This window comes from Anabrus simplex, chromosome 9 (assembly GCF_040414725.1).
Source record: "Anabrus simplex isolate iqAnaSimp1 chromosome 9, ASM4041472v1, whole genome shotgun sequence".
Classification (NCBI taxonomy): Eukaryota; Metazoa; Arthropoda; class Insecta; order Orthoptera; family Tettigoniidae; genus Anabrus; species Anabrus simplex.
This window is the reverse complement of record NC_090273.1, coordinates 105853654-105867982: the sequence shown is the minus strand read 5'-3', so window position 1 is coordinate 105867982 and position 14329 is coordinate 105853654. Positions and strand designations below refer to the sequence as shown.

Below are 14329 nucleotides of genomic sequence, written 5' to 3'. Positions count from 1 at the left end.
GCTATAGGCTATACGTTAAATATCATATAGATTAATAGGTTACTTATCAGTAGAAAAGTGTTAAAGATGAAATTTATGAACAGCAAGCTATTGATTAAAAATTGAATCTGACAAACAGTTTTAGGGGTTTAGTTTTGAGAATTAAATTAAAGGAACAAAATGACAACTTCTGATTGATATTTTACAATAGATTGATGGTAAAGTTAAAATTACAACACTGAGAGAAAAAAAAAGTTTAAGAATGGTACGTCCTTCAAATATCTCACCTGTGCTCTGTTACATTTATTTGTCACAGATCTGCAAATAATGTTCATACACTCTCTCTTATTTCATTAAATAGAGAATTATGGCCTTCAAATAATTATTTTTAAGAAAACCAGAGGACCTGTGGTGCTCCACAGCATTCATTATAAATAGGTCAGATAACTCCTCTTGAAATGCCTGTCACAGTCATATTATTTTGACTGCCCTTTTCAATGGTTTTATGAACATTTAATAAGAAGCACGTTATGGTATGCTGCAGTTCATAGTCAGAATTCATCCATTCTGACGTCAACATGCCGTCGGTTAAGTAAAAATCTATCCATGTCTTTGCATTTTTTATCCTGCAGTTCCTGATGTAAAGCTTGGTATAGTGTCATAGAAGGCAATGGTATTTTTAATCGCAGTTCTTCTATATGGAACGGTTGTCTTGTGAGCTCATAGATTAGTCTCGAAGGAGCGTTTTTTTGCCAGGCACAGATCTTTTTTAAAATACATGGCCTTCACTCTTTCTAGTGTAGCTAGCTTATCCTTCGATAGGTGTTCCCAGATAATGTCTAATGTGTATGTCATGATGGGGTCTGTTTGTACGTAGACCTTTTTCTTTTAGCAGCATGTAAGTTATTAGGAATGCTCTGCCATGTATTGAATATATCTGGAAGCTTGGAAAGGTTAGAAAATCAAAGAGAATCTAACAGGGAATAGTATTCTTCCACGATCAGAGAAAGTGTGTAATCTCTGACTTGACAGGTAGTAATCAATCATGGCTGCATGCAATGACATTACTAAGGGTGAAAATCACATATATAAGAATATTAATGAAAGTGTTAGTCGCTTAGCAACCTGCTAAGTACAGAAGGTATTGCGGGTTAGGGTCAGCCTTTGCCTGGAATTATTGGAGTGGTCATTTAATGATTTGATTTTATGATTACTCAAAGTTGGATGATCGTACAGACCTATCTGTGTCTCATGATTCACCGGTAGGTAATTCCAGAGAGAATAAAATAATAAAACAAATGAAGCAAATTGGTCCAGTAGAACGGATGGATGGATTTGCCAAAGCTGTTTTTAGTAAACTCTTTTAATATATAGATGATACAGAAAATATAGAGGAGCTAACTTCTAACATTGCTGATTGTATGTCTTTTATGTGTTTCTAGTTTTTCAGAACTTTTACCTTATGGCCAATCTCAGTGTCATTGTATGATTATTTCAGATGGACACATGCCAAGATTCTGATGAATCATAGTTGACACTGAGAGTTTAGGAAATATTCAATATTTTTGTATTGCCAATCTTTTTTGCAATATAATTTGTTCCTAAAGCTATCATTTGCTGCACATTTTCATATCTTCCGTTACAGTTTCTAACCCATCTTATAAATCACTGTTCACCTCACAAATATGATGAATGTCCTTGCATTGAAGGAGTATATAACAGAACTTTCTTTGGTGAGAAGCCACTTACTTGTCTTCAACATGTTTAAAGACAAAGAATGATGCATTAGCATTATCTCCTCCTCTCAAAATGGCATGTGTAGTTCACATGATTTGCAGTACTATAGTAACATTATTAGCAACGTAGATATGATTTTCTGGATCACATATTTTGAAGTTTTCCTCTCTTGTCTGCAGATGTTCAGTTGTGTATGGGACTCCTACAATGTATGTGGATGTTATTGCAAAACTTGAAGAAACTAAGACCACTTTACCTTCACTTGAATCTGTGGTTACTGGTGGTGCCATTTGTCCAGAAAATCTGTACAAACAGATTGAAGATGTATTGAAACCAAAACGAGTAACTGTGAGCTTTTATTCTTTTACTCCATACTTCAAATGAAATATTACAATAAAATTTCCAACAAGTGAATCTGAAATGGATAGTGAGAAAATCCATTCAGTATAAGTTACTCATGTTTCTTTGCAGACTATATATGGCATGACAGAAACAAGTCCAGTATCATTTACTCCAGCCCTTGATGACTCTCCAGCTGTATGTTCAACAACAGTTGGTAAAGTCATGGACCATTCTGAGGTACCGTACAGAATATTCAATAATTTACTTACTCATATTTGTTTAATGTACTGTAGTTACTCTTAGTAATTTGCTTCTAGTTACCTAAAATAACTATTTAATAGAAAATTAATATTTTAAAATACAGTTCATGTGTGATAAGCCTGGTTATAATTAGAACAGTAGTTGTATCTTAACCTGTCAGCATGGAGGAAAGTTTCAAAGTATACCACACTAAAAGAGAACATTTTATGTAACTCTTCTAGCTGTCTGGTTTATTAATACAAATGTTTTCTTATGTCAGATGTACAAAACTAAACAATGAATAGAGATCACAAGATTCAATAATTTATTGTACAGTGTGTTGAATTAACTGTAATTTCAGATTATATGAAGACATTTCTGTGAGTCTTAACTTATTCCTAGTAGCAAGTTACCCCAGACATTTATGCCTAATGTAAAGAATAATGTTTGAGAAATTAACGAAAGCGTTTTGCACAAGTTATATCTTGGGTGCTCCTGAAGGATGTCCACTGAGACAGGAGTGTCATTAAAATTATACATCACCATGCGGTTAGGGGTGCGCAGCTATGAGCTTGCATCCGGGAGATAGTGGGTTCGAACCCCACTGTTGGCAGCCCTGAAAATGGTTTTCTGTGGTTTCCCATTTTCAGACCAGGCAAATGCTGGGGCTGCACCTTAATTAAGGCCGTGGCTGCTTCCTTCCCATTCCTAGGCCTTTCCTGTCCCATCGTCGCCATAAGACCTGCCTGTGTTGGTGTGACAAAAAGCAACTAGAAAAAACAAAAACAAAAACAAACAAAAATTATACATCAGAATGCAATGTAACATCACCTGTTAGGTGCATATCAAAATAAGACGTGCAATCTCAGGACAGTCCAGAAGAGTGCACTGTAACTAGAACCCTTCAACACAACATTCACAAATGAATTTTGTCATCTGTTCAATGAGTATACCTACCTCGATCCCTCATTACAGAATTTGATCATATGCATGCTGTTACAATGCAGCAGTAAGGTCTCCTTGTGAGGAAAATTGTCCATCTGGTTGGTGTACACCATAGTGAAGTTGTTAGGACGTAAAACTGCTATCGTGTGATTCAAAATGTTCAAAACGGTTCTTGCAGTGGTTGCCCGCAGTCAACAACAGAAGCTGATGTCCACTACTTGCAAATCTTGGCTTGTGGGAGCCGATAAGACTGTGGAACAAGGCTGTATAATACTTTCCTTATTGCAACTGTGAGGAGTGTATCTACTCAGACAATCCAAAGTTCCTTGACAAGCATCTGCACATACACTCCAACAATGTGGCACCCGGTAGATGGGTAAGGGAAAACTTGAACTGGAACCTTACATCATGGCATCCAAGTCTTCTTCACTGATAAGTGCAGAATTTGTCTGATGGCTGAATGTCATCACAAGAGGGTGTGGAGAGAGTAAAGTAACACCGGTTGAGTCATATAAACCATACCACAAATCCTACAGAGAGGCAGGTCTGTCATATTTTGGGCTGGCATTATGTATGAATGTCGGACACCGCTCATCGTCGTTGAGGGAACTATGAAAAGTGTACAACATTGGGACTGAATCCTCCAGCCCATTGTTCAGCCATACCAACAACGTATTGGGATCAGATACGTTCTCCAGGATGGCAGTGCACATGCACACAGCTTCCATTGTGTTAACATCTTGCTCAGGGAGGTCCAAATCAATTGGATAGAATGATCCATGGTGTCTACTGGCATGAATCCAATTTAACAATCCTGGGACCAGCTGAAACAGGCAGTGTGAAGAAATACAGGTCCACCTCTCACCCTGGAGGACATCCCAAGGGCTGCTCTTGAAGATTGAGACAGAGTAGAACAGGACAGCCTCATCCACTAAGTGGACAGCAGGACAGCATGCCTCAACATATGGGGTGGAGTAACACCATACTAAGACCGTCAGCAGATGCAGAGTAGGTTTCTGCATTCCGTCCGACCAACTGAGTAGAGGAGAGGTGGTTGTGGGCTCTACCATGGCTCTATTCCTCTGTATTCAGGAGATGGAGAGGGGTTGGTCCTCACCGTCAGTTGTCCTGAGAATGGTTTTTCATGCTTTTCCATTCTCCTGCACTAAGGCGAATGCCAGGACATTTCCTAGTACAGGCCACAGCCTCCAACCCCTTCACCTTCTCTGAATATCTCCTTCACCACTACAAATCTCCTGGCCTGAGAGATGGCATTACCATATAGGAGGCTTGCTGTCGCCTCCAGACACAGAATGAAAAATGTGTAGATAGATACTAAGATGCAGATTGTGATTTTCAGGTTTAATAGATGGATACACTTCACAAAATAATAGATTTGAGTGAATTCTTCAAAGCAATCATGTTATTTGTTATAGAAAGTATGTCCTCTCATAATTTATGCTTGGTTGTAGTAGTTGGTTGTAGTGTCCCACTAATCTAAGAGGTCTAACACTTTTTCTGAGGTGAGTATTTTGTAGGATATTTATTTTTGCTTTTTGCTAGCATAGCAAACTGAAGGATTATTAATTATGTCATGTGATTATTGACTAATATGTATAAGGTGCTATCCAGAATATCTAATATGATGAAGATACTGTGTTAAAATCAATTTGGTGCTTAAGGAGAGGGGTGTAGCTTGGCAGCTAATGTGTTCAGGACAAAAAATCTGTATTAAATTTTGCTTCAGGCTCAATAAAACTATAGCTGAGGCTTCTATTTTTTTTTTTTTTTTTTTTAAAGTGTGCCAAGTTTGTAATAACATCAAGTCAATGCTGATAAATTATTTGACGTTGGAGGAACTGGCACAAGAAGTTGGTTCCACCGCATCAGACTGTCAATGGAAAGTTTTACAAAGATGTTTTAAGGCAAACGAAAAAAGATGTGTGGCAAAAATATTCTGGAATGTGGAACAATGGGGACTGGTTACAACATCACGACAATGGAAAAACGTAACCACTGTTCCATCCCCACTACTTGCCTGTTCTGGCCTCCCGTGACTTCTACGTCTTCCTCAAAATTAAATTCAAGCTCTGAGAGGGTGCCATTTTGACTCCAGGAAGGGAACCAAGCAGGTTTGCAGGAGATGCTGAACACACATCGTGTTCTTGTGCTCTTGGGAATTTTGAAATGGCTGTGAGTGCTTCCAAAAATGGGAAAATCAAGCCCATGTTGATTACTTTGAAGGTGATGGTGGAAATTAGGGGTTAACATAAGTAGTCATGCTTTTATGAGAAATTTCTCAGAAATTCTGAGTAGCACCTGATATAAAACCAACAGGAAAGAAAATAACCCAGATATGTCCAAAATGACCATTCACAACAGTTCTTTTTTTTTTTTTTTTTTTTAACAAGTTGCTTTAAATCGCACCAACACAGATAGGTCTCATAATCTATTAACTTCATTTTCCGTATTGATAATTCCAATGATCACAAGTATAAAGACTGGACTTTCCACCTAATCCCGACAATCACACAAATGACAGGCCAAAATAGCAAGTAAGTAACACACATATGCAACATTTTTATAACATGTTCCATAGACATTCTCTAACAGTAAAACTCTTTTCTTTCTTCTACTTAGATAATATGACACAGTCCAACAGATCAGTTATGAAGAAGGGAACATTCTCACTTTAGTTAATGGGACATCAAACAAAGACAACTTGACCCTGAGCAAACCAAAAGAAGATTTTAAATTAATTTACTCAAAACACACGACTCAAACCTGTTTCATTGTACAAGCACATCAAGACATATGATAATTTATTACTAAACTTCCTACTGATGCAAGTTTTACAAAAAACCGTACCTTTTAACTTAGTATTAAGATGTTTTTAAACGTATAATAAGAGTATCAACATCGTAACACTGTAACCAAATGAAAGAGTATGTGAATGAATGTCAAGATCAGTGACATTATAACAAACTGATGAACATTTTAGACTTTTAGATTTCTCTTCTAAATATATTTTAATACTACAACACATCAATGTAATTTAGAGAATAGCATTTAAATTAGAATAAGTAGTGTTTTAATATTGTATCTTATTTTAAATAAGACTAAGGTTCTCCAGCAGCTGAAGATGACCCACACATAGGGTCGAAACCAGTACTGCAATGTAAAAATATTTTAAGTGCCTTATAATAAAGAATACCGTAGCATTGATTAGGTGGAAAGTTCCAATCTTTATTCTTATGAACACAGGTAGGTCTTATGATGATGACAGGACAGGAAAGGACTAGGAGTGGGAAGCAGCCGTGGCCTAAATTAAGGTACAGCCTCAGCATTTTCCTGGTGTAAAAATGGGAAACCATGGAAAACCCTCTTGAGGGCCGCCGACAGTGGGGTTTAAACCCACTATCTCCTGAATACTGGATACTGGCCGCAGTTAAGCGACTGCAGCTATTGGGCTCCGTACAACAGTTCATTGTATAACATTAGAATACTGTAAAATTCCCCCAAAACTTGCATGCTTGTATTCTGATCTTTTCATGCTAACACTGTCACATGAATGACTACAATAAATATAATGACAAAAGCAATAGCATCTTGACCGCTGATATGGAAGTTACTGAAGTGATGCTGTGTAGGTAATTTGCATGAAAGGTCTGACATTCCATTTGGTCTTCAGTAAGTAACCACAGTCAGTGTTCATAATAGTAAAATGGGCAACTTGATGTAAATAACGGATCAGAATGCAGAACAAAGTTTACCAAATGAACATCTTATATGTTCTGTAGCATTCTTTTATATGCCTACGTGGCATGCTATGGATTTTCTCCTCCTAAAATATTCATTAAGTGAATCTGCAACTTAGTTCAAGCTTTCCACCAGATTGATGGCCTGGTGGGGCCATGACTGTTAAGGCATAAAGTTTATTTGGTCTGATACCATGGTTAGCCATTTCGAGTCCCATAGATAGAAAACTTATTTCCCATCAGATGTTTGCCGGCAGGGTAGGAGAGGTGGTGGTATACAATTTCTAACTGCTAGATTGGGTAGAAACTTTATATGAACAGTTGGCAGCTCTGTCCACCACACAGGTAATAAATAATACAGGGAGATGCCTTCGAGCTCTGAGAGTGAAGCCCAATGACAGTGCTCTCTACATAGGGGGCATGGTCGATAGGCGCTAGAACGCATGATTTTTGACAGTCAGACCCATTACAGCTCACTGAAGTGACTATGGTGAATGCAAATTCTAATTGCGGGAAATTTTTAGACATGAACCCTGTATGACACACTAAATTGTAAAAGAGATACTAATATTAAGTTGGTGTTGTGCCTATTATAATGTCATGTTTTGCTTACGGTTGTACGAACCGGAAAACCAAAAATATTCTTGGAATGACATTTCATAGGTAAGATTCTAAGTATGGCTTATAATATGCAGTATAGTAGGCCTATATTGTATTACCTCCATTGTTATTGTGCTAGTATTTCGGAATCCCAGAAGCACCGTCCACATTTTGCAAGAATTTTTAGGTTAGACTTACCACCTCTGAAATATGTTTCCCGTTGTTGGCAAGGACCATAGGAAAAAACCCTTAGTATCCCCTACTTGTCGTAAAAGGCAACTAAAAGGGCCCAACGGGCTCTAAACTTGGGAGTGTGGGATGTCGACCACGGAACCCTTAACTGAGTCCTGCATTGCTTCCACCTGTGATAGGCTCCTCATTTTTACCTATTCTATGCAATCCCCCTTTGGTTAATTATTCTTTTCCAATCCCGAAGGTATTACGTGTGGAGGCCTAGGGAGTCTCATTTCTACACCCTTCATGGCCCTTTCTTTCTTTGGCCCATACCTTTATTTTTCAAAGTGTTGGACCCATTCCATTTTTTCCCTGTGATTTCGTGTTGATAGAAGATGGTTTACTTGATGGTTGTACTTCCTATTAAAACAATAATCACCACCACCACAATGTAGCCAAGCCCAGTCTGGTAATTTATTGCACATTCCCCTCGAGCATTCAGATTGCTGTATGCCCTTATTAATAGCCTACTCCTTGCCTTTACCAATATCTGTTAAAGATTTGCATCCCCTAATTTCAAGATACTCAGTACAGCAAGTAGTGAGAGAGTGGATTTAAGCCTGCAAGTCGTGAGAAACCCTTCTGTAGAGCTTAGTAATAAATCATTAACAGGTCTGTTGGCCTGAGAATTTTGTTACAGTTATTTTGAAAACGACTATACATAATTGTGCGATTCGAAGTTTTCTTACTCCCGAGAAAATGTCTAGTTTGTATATATCCACAACGTAAGATCTGCCATGTTATGCGAACCATGGGGGGCGTGGCCATTGGCTTCAAGTGATAGCCACAGAGAGTAGTGTAGCGGGCAGCTTCCTGTATTCTTTACTCCCTGCCACCGCACGATCATGCCCATCACAAGACGCGAGCGAGAGAGAAACAAATGACAGTGCAATCGCGACTAGATGCATGCGCTGGAAAATGGTAAGTCTTACTGAACTTTTACCCTAGATTGCTTGCCGAAAGCCTAGATTCAATTCCAAACCCCTCTGCAGTATTCATATGGAGTAAGGGCTAATGACGCTGTTACTGGTGTTTGTCCGTCGGATGGCAATGTTACGCCTTGAGCATACCCCTTGGTGTTATCCAACTGGAGTAGGCTATGTGCTGACACCGGGTTTCACCCTCTCCCTACCTTAGTATCATCATCATCATTATTACACATCCAGATGTGCAGGTCATCAATGGGCGTCAAATAGAAAGACCTGCACATGTACTCGGATACTCTCTGCACTAAAACTCATGTAATAAATAAACAAATAAATAAGTATATAAATAAATAATTCAGAGAGTATTGGTTACCTACTGATCTGATGAAACCGTAATCACTAGTGTCTATCCTTAATCTTTTATGTGAAATTTTTACTGTTTTCAGAAGACTACCTTTCATCGTCTCTCTAAATGATGTTGATAATAATAATTCATTCATTCAGTTTCCTGGAAAGAAAGTTTTAAGACATCTACTTATGTTACAGGCAAAGGTAGTTGATGCAAATGGGAAAATGGTACCTATGGGACAGCCTGGAGAGCTTTGGATTCGTGGCTACCTTACTATGCTGGGCTACTGGGGTGATGAGGAGAAAACAAAGGAAGTGTATGGTGAAGGCCGATGGCTTAAAACAGGGTAACACATTATCTGTAGAAATTTATAGATATAGAACATGGGCAGAAACTAACACCTAATGGTTTTATATTAAAAGCTAACAATTGCTACTAGTGCTACTACACCAGATAAAATACAGGGTGGTTACAATTAAACATTCCCTACTTAACCCACTCTGGACTGGAAACTATTTGTAGTACACATACCAAACTCGGTAGGAATAATGTCCATATTACTGGCTACAAGATCTGCATGATTCACCATAGCTGAAAGGCAGGATTTATCAGTGGAATGTTCCCAAATGTGTCGATGTGAAGAGAAGCATATCAAGAGAGATATCAGGCGTATGAATGGACGTGCTTCGTGCAGCTGAGTAGCAAGCTGTCCTGTACTTTCAGACTGTCCTGGACACAGATGAATACCATTTCTAGCAAACTTCGTAATGTGTTGGACACTACGTTCACAAAAACCAGGGACATCGTATGAAATGGCAATGCATTAAAAGTGTTTCATTGGATTGCTTATTCATTGTTTCTGTTCCCTATGCCCTTGGCAATGTTCGTTTTAAGTTGCCTGTTTATGCAGTTGCTCACTTTCCACATAGAGACAGTTAAGTAGGAAAAGTTTAATCGTAACCACCCAATATACAATGATGCAACATTTGTATGGACCATTATATATTTGAGTCATAAATATGATGTGTAAATTCAAACAGTGACAAAAACAGTTACCAGCATAAATGGGTTAATAATAATTTACTGGGCTCCTTGATAGGAAATGATAATCTATTTTATGTTGTCATTTTATCATTGTCATTTATCACCAAGTATGCAGACCTCAGTATCCTCTATGCAACACTCTTGGTAGAGTTTGGTGATATCCCTGTGAGCCAGAACATACACTTTAGAAACCACTGGTCTAAAGAATGATTTAGCTTATAAACTTGATGTTTTAAGAGATAATAATCGGACATTTAAATCAGGGAATCATGGGAACCATTAGTTATTGCTGATAATTTTACTTTTAAAATTTCATGAACTGCCTGCAGTGAATCATTAGTTGTATGAGCAAAGTTCTGCTGTAGAAACAAAGAACTGACGTTTTCTCTCAATTAAATCAGCAAAAAAATAAAGTTACAAGGTGTTTTACACAATTAATTGTTTCCTCTCAAATAAAATTGGGTTTTTGTCACACCTACCTGTGCAACACACTTCTTTTTTCTGATCACGAAGAGATTCCTTATGGAGATTTTTCAGCACTCCAAGTTCAACAGTTTTGCAAATTAACATATCTATGTAAGAGGAACTATGCCTGATCCAAACATACAATGAGATAAAGATCAATTTCTTTGCCATACAGTTGATCCAAAATGCATTCACAACCACGTACAGGTTGTGCACCAAAGTAAATTTATAGGACTTCTACCCACATAACGTTGTAGCCCATCCTACAGAACAATATGAAATTTCTCTTTGCTGAGAAAGATCACCAAGAGATTTGTTGAAGAATTCTCCATGCCAGAGTGCCTTGTGATCAAGACCTTATTCTGTGAGCATTATTCATCATCTTCTTTGCATCTTATCGTGAGCACTTCTCTGTTGTGATATTTATTAACTAATTTATTAATTGCATTTCAACTTAGAGCTAAAACACCTGGCAATTTTTCTGCATATAATCACCTGACAGCACAAGCAGAGTTCTTATGGTCATATAGATCATAAATGAACACTTTGTTGTGGAAAATAAAAATTTGACCTACTATTTGCCTTTTGTGTTTTCAGTAGACTAAATTTTAGGATTAGATATGTCTTGTTTTGTGGGTTTTATCTGCCACATGCTTCAAATCATCATCATCATCATCATCATTATTATTATTATTATTATTATTATTATTATTATTATTATTATTTGGTTAATTTTGTTTTAGTGACCAGTTTGTACTTAGAGAGGATGGTTATGGTCAGATTGTAGGTCGCACCAAGGATATGATAATCCGAGGAGGAGAAAATATTTTCCCAAAGGAGATTGAAGAGTATCTGCAGACTCATCCAGCTATCGCAGAAGTTCAGGTAAGAATAGTTCTTTTTTTACACTTGTTAAATCGAGATGGATAAGAAAGATATGCTGTAGAAGGGAAAGCAACTCACATGAGGAAAGACATGAAAGAGACACACATAAAATATTAGAATCTATACATATTCTACATTTTGCCTTATCCATGACAGTACTGAGTGACAAACAGCAGGTAAGTTAGGAAAAGGCTAGTTGAACAGAATATGTGCAGTTTATTGGCAGAAGACTACCTTGATGAGAAGACCTTGATGACAGTCTGCTGGCGGGAGCATACAACTTCTAGGGTGAAGAAGTGACATTCCATTGTAGGTGTAAGCTGTTGAAATGTATAAAGGTTGTTGAGATGAAACACAGACAAATCTGTCAACACTGCCAGTAGTTGATGTGGCAGCCAAAATGTGGCAGCACTACATGACATGGTGTTTGTTGTAACAGCACAGAATTTGGTCAATCTGAGTCTCATGTCTGCTGGGTGCAAAAGGAGGTGATTCAGCAAGTGAAATCATTTGTCGAATGCACGTCGTATATGGTGTAAAGCACTGAGTTCAAGTTGTGTGCTGGGTTAAAAGGTGGGTGGGAATGCACAAAGGACCTTCCACTACGTGGATGTGTGCCTGTACTGATGCAGGGAAAGATTACTGCTGTTGACATGATATTGAAGGATTACCACTATATCACCACCAAACATGAGAGCTGTCAACGGCTATCAGCCTCAGTGGATTCATACGCAGCATCGTGTGCGGAGAATTGGGGTATCGGAAATTATGGTCCAAATATCTCGGCACCTCACTGATGAACAGAAAGCTGTATAGGTGGGGATCTGGCTGGAACCTCACGGGCGATATCCCATGGACGGACATAATTTATTAGAGCAAATTGTAACACGTCATAAAACCTGGTGCCACCATTTCGAGCCACCAACAAACAAAGAGTTAGGAATGGATACACAGATCTGAGTATCTCCTATGTTTTACCGTGTTCACATAGTAATCATAAATTTACGGATATAGAAAAAAGGACATGAAGGGTCCTTGCACACAGTTCAAAGTTGTAAATATATGGATATTTTAGAAAGGTTGTTGATTTATTTGGTCCAGAAACAAAATAATGAATTGAATCTAAACAAATTATCACATGAGGAGAATTCATTATTTAAACTGACGAGTTCATACATTGGAAAGAAAAGAATAAAGATAATTAAACAATGAAGGAATGTTTCAATCCACATCCCCATTTTTTTAAAGAACTTTTCCAAACTTTTTTCCTCCCATCTTCATGTCCTTGCCAACCAGCAGTGGTTATGTCAGCCCCCTTTTCCCTGCTTTCTTACCCCTTCCCCACCAATACAGGTAGGCAAGGTTGCATTTTTTTTCAAATTACAAGTCAGCTGTTTTTTAAACGATTCTGGTTTGAAACGTAAACAAGAAGCAATGCAGTAAGCCTGTCATTATATTTTTGTTTAGTCTTCTTTTCATTTCTGAAAGTTGTGGAGCTGATTTGGTTTTTGGATTTATTGCAACAAACTGGCTTGCATGTTCTTTGAGACAATATCACGTTGGTTCATGACTCACGGTCGACTGTATGTATTTGATTTATGATTTGTAAACAAGCAGCCACACAGAAAGTGTACTGTATTTGTTAATTTAATTTTAATCTTCAATTTTAACGTCTTCTTTTCATTTAATCCTGCAAATCTGAATTGTATTTTCTGTTTGTTTCATAGTGTACTGGAAAGTTTGACCACAACCTGGCTCGCAAGTTGTTTACTATTTTAGGATGCATTTCAGCACACAAGGAATAAAAATGGAGCAATACTAGAAATTTGAGTCTTAAGTTTCTGAAACACATATGGAATTTTTAAAGACATATAGAATATTCAAAATATTTTAAGGAGAGATCTTCTTATATAAATTTAAAGATTTTATTTACAGTTGGCAATTGAGGTTTTTAAAGTTGTAATCCCATTAATGGGGATGATATGAGTTATCTCATATAATTCCCCATTATCCAGCTGTAGCCGGGTAGGAGCAAATATGGCATTCTTTCATCACTCATTTACTTTATGTGCCGAAACGATCTTAATCTGTTTTTCTCTATTCTATCATTCATTTTTTCCACTCTAATTCCTTCTCATTCGAGATATGAGTTGTAAGATGATGAATTATAACATTTCTTGTATTTTGATTTGTGATATTTGATATTATATTGGTAGGATGTAATTTGATCAAGTCTGTGAAATATTTTGTGAAATCTTTGTTGCTGATCAAGAGAATGTAATGGTGTTCTCGAAATATGTACGACAGATTAATTTATATGTATTAAATAGTTTTTTATTAGTATTGACAAGGTGGACACATAACATCACCTGCTTTCTTCAGTGTTGTGATCATTAGATTAAAGTTAATATGGACCAAAATAGATGATAATGGTCAAAATAATAAAAGCATATGTACCCACTCTCTCATCTTGTAAGCCTAAAAACATATCCATGAGTCTATGGTTTTCTGTGTAGTGGAGAAATTTACATATATTTTTTGTCACATAAAACTCTATGCTTGTTTCCTAATTTCAGGTATTTGGTGTACCTGATAAGCGCATGGGGGAAGAAATATGTGCCTCTATTCGTCTGAGTGAAGGAAATGTGGTAACAGAAGATGATGTAAGAAGATACTGCAAAGGAAAGGTAAGAAACCTCCAGTTAATGAAAATATTCAAAATAGGCTTTTAGCTGTTGGGTCATGTCCAGTACATATCATTCAAAGTTCTTGTATAATTCATGATTTTATGTGGTAAGTCAGCTTCCTCTCTTATCAGATAATTT

General features: G+C 37.3%; 1 protein-coding gene across 1 annotated transcript in view; it reads left to right on the top strand.

The window, feature by feature from the left end:
* Positions 1–14329, top strand: part of LOC136880889 (medium-chain acyl-CoA ligase ACSF2, mitochondrial) — a 196648-nt gene that overhangs the window by 39869 nt on the left and 142450 nt on the right. The window contains exons 6-10 of the mRNA XM_068229164.1: positions 1896–2064; positions 2188–2295; positions 9308–9456; positions 11363–11504; positions 14081–14191. Coding sequence (XP_068085265.1) covers positions 1896–2064; positions 2188–2295; positions 9308–9456; positions 11363–11504; positions 14081–14191 — 679 coding nt within the window. The remainder of the gene's footprint in view (positions 1–1895; positions 2065–2187; positions 2296–9307; positions 9457–11362; positions 11505–14080; positions 14192–14329) is intronic.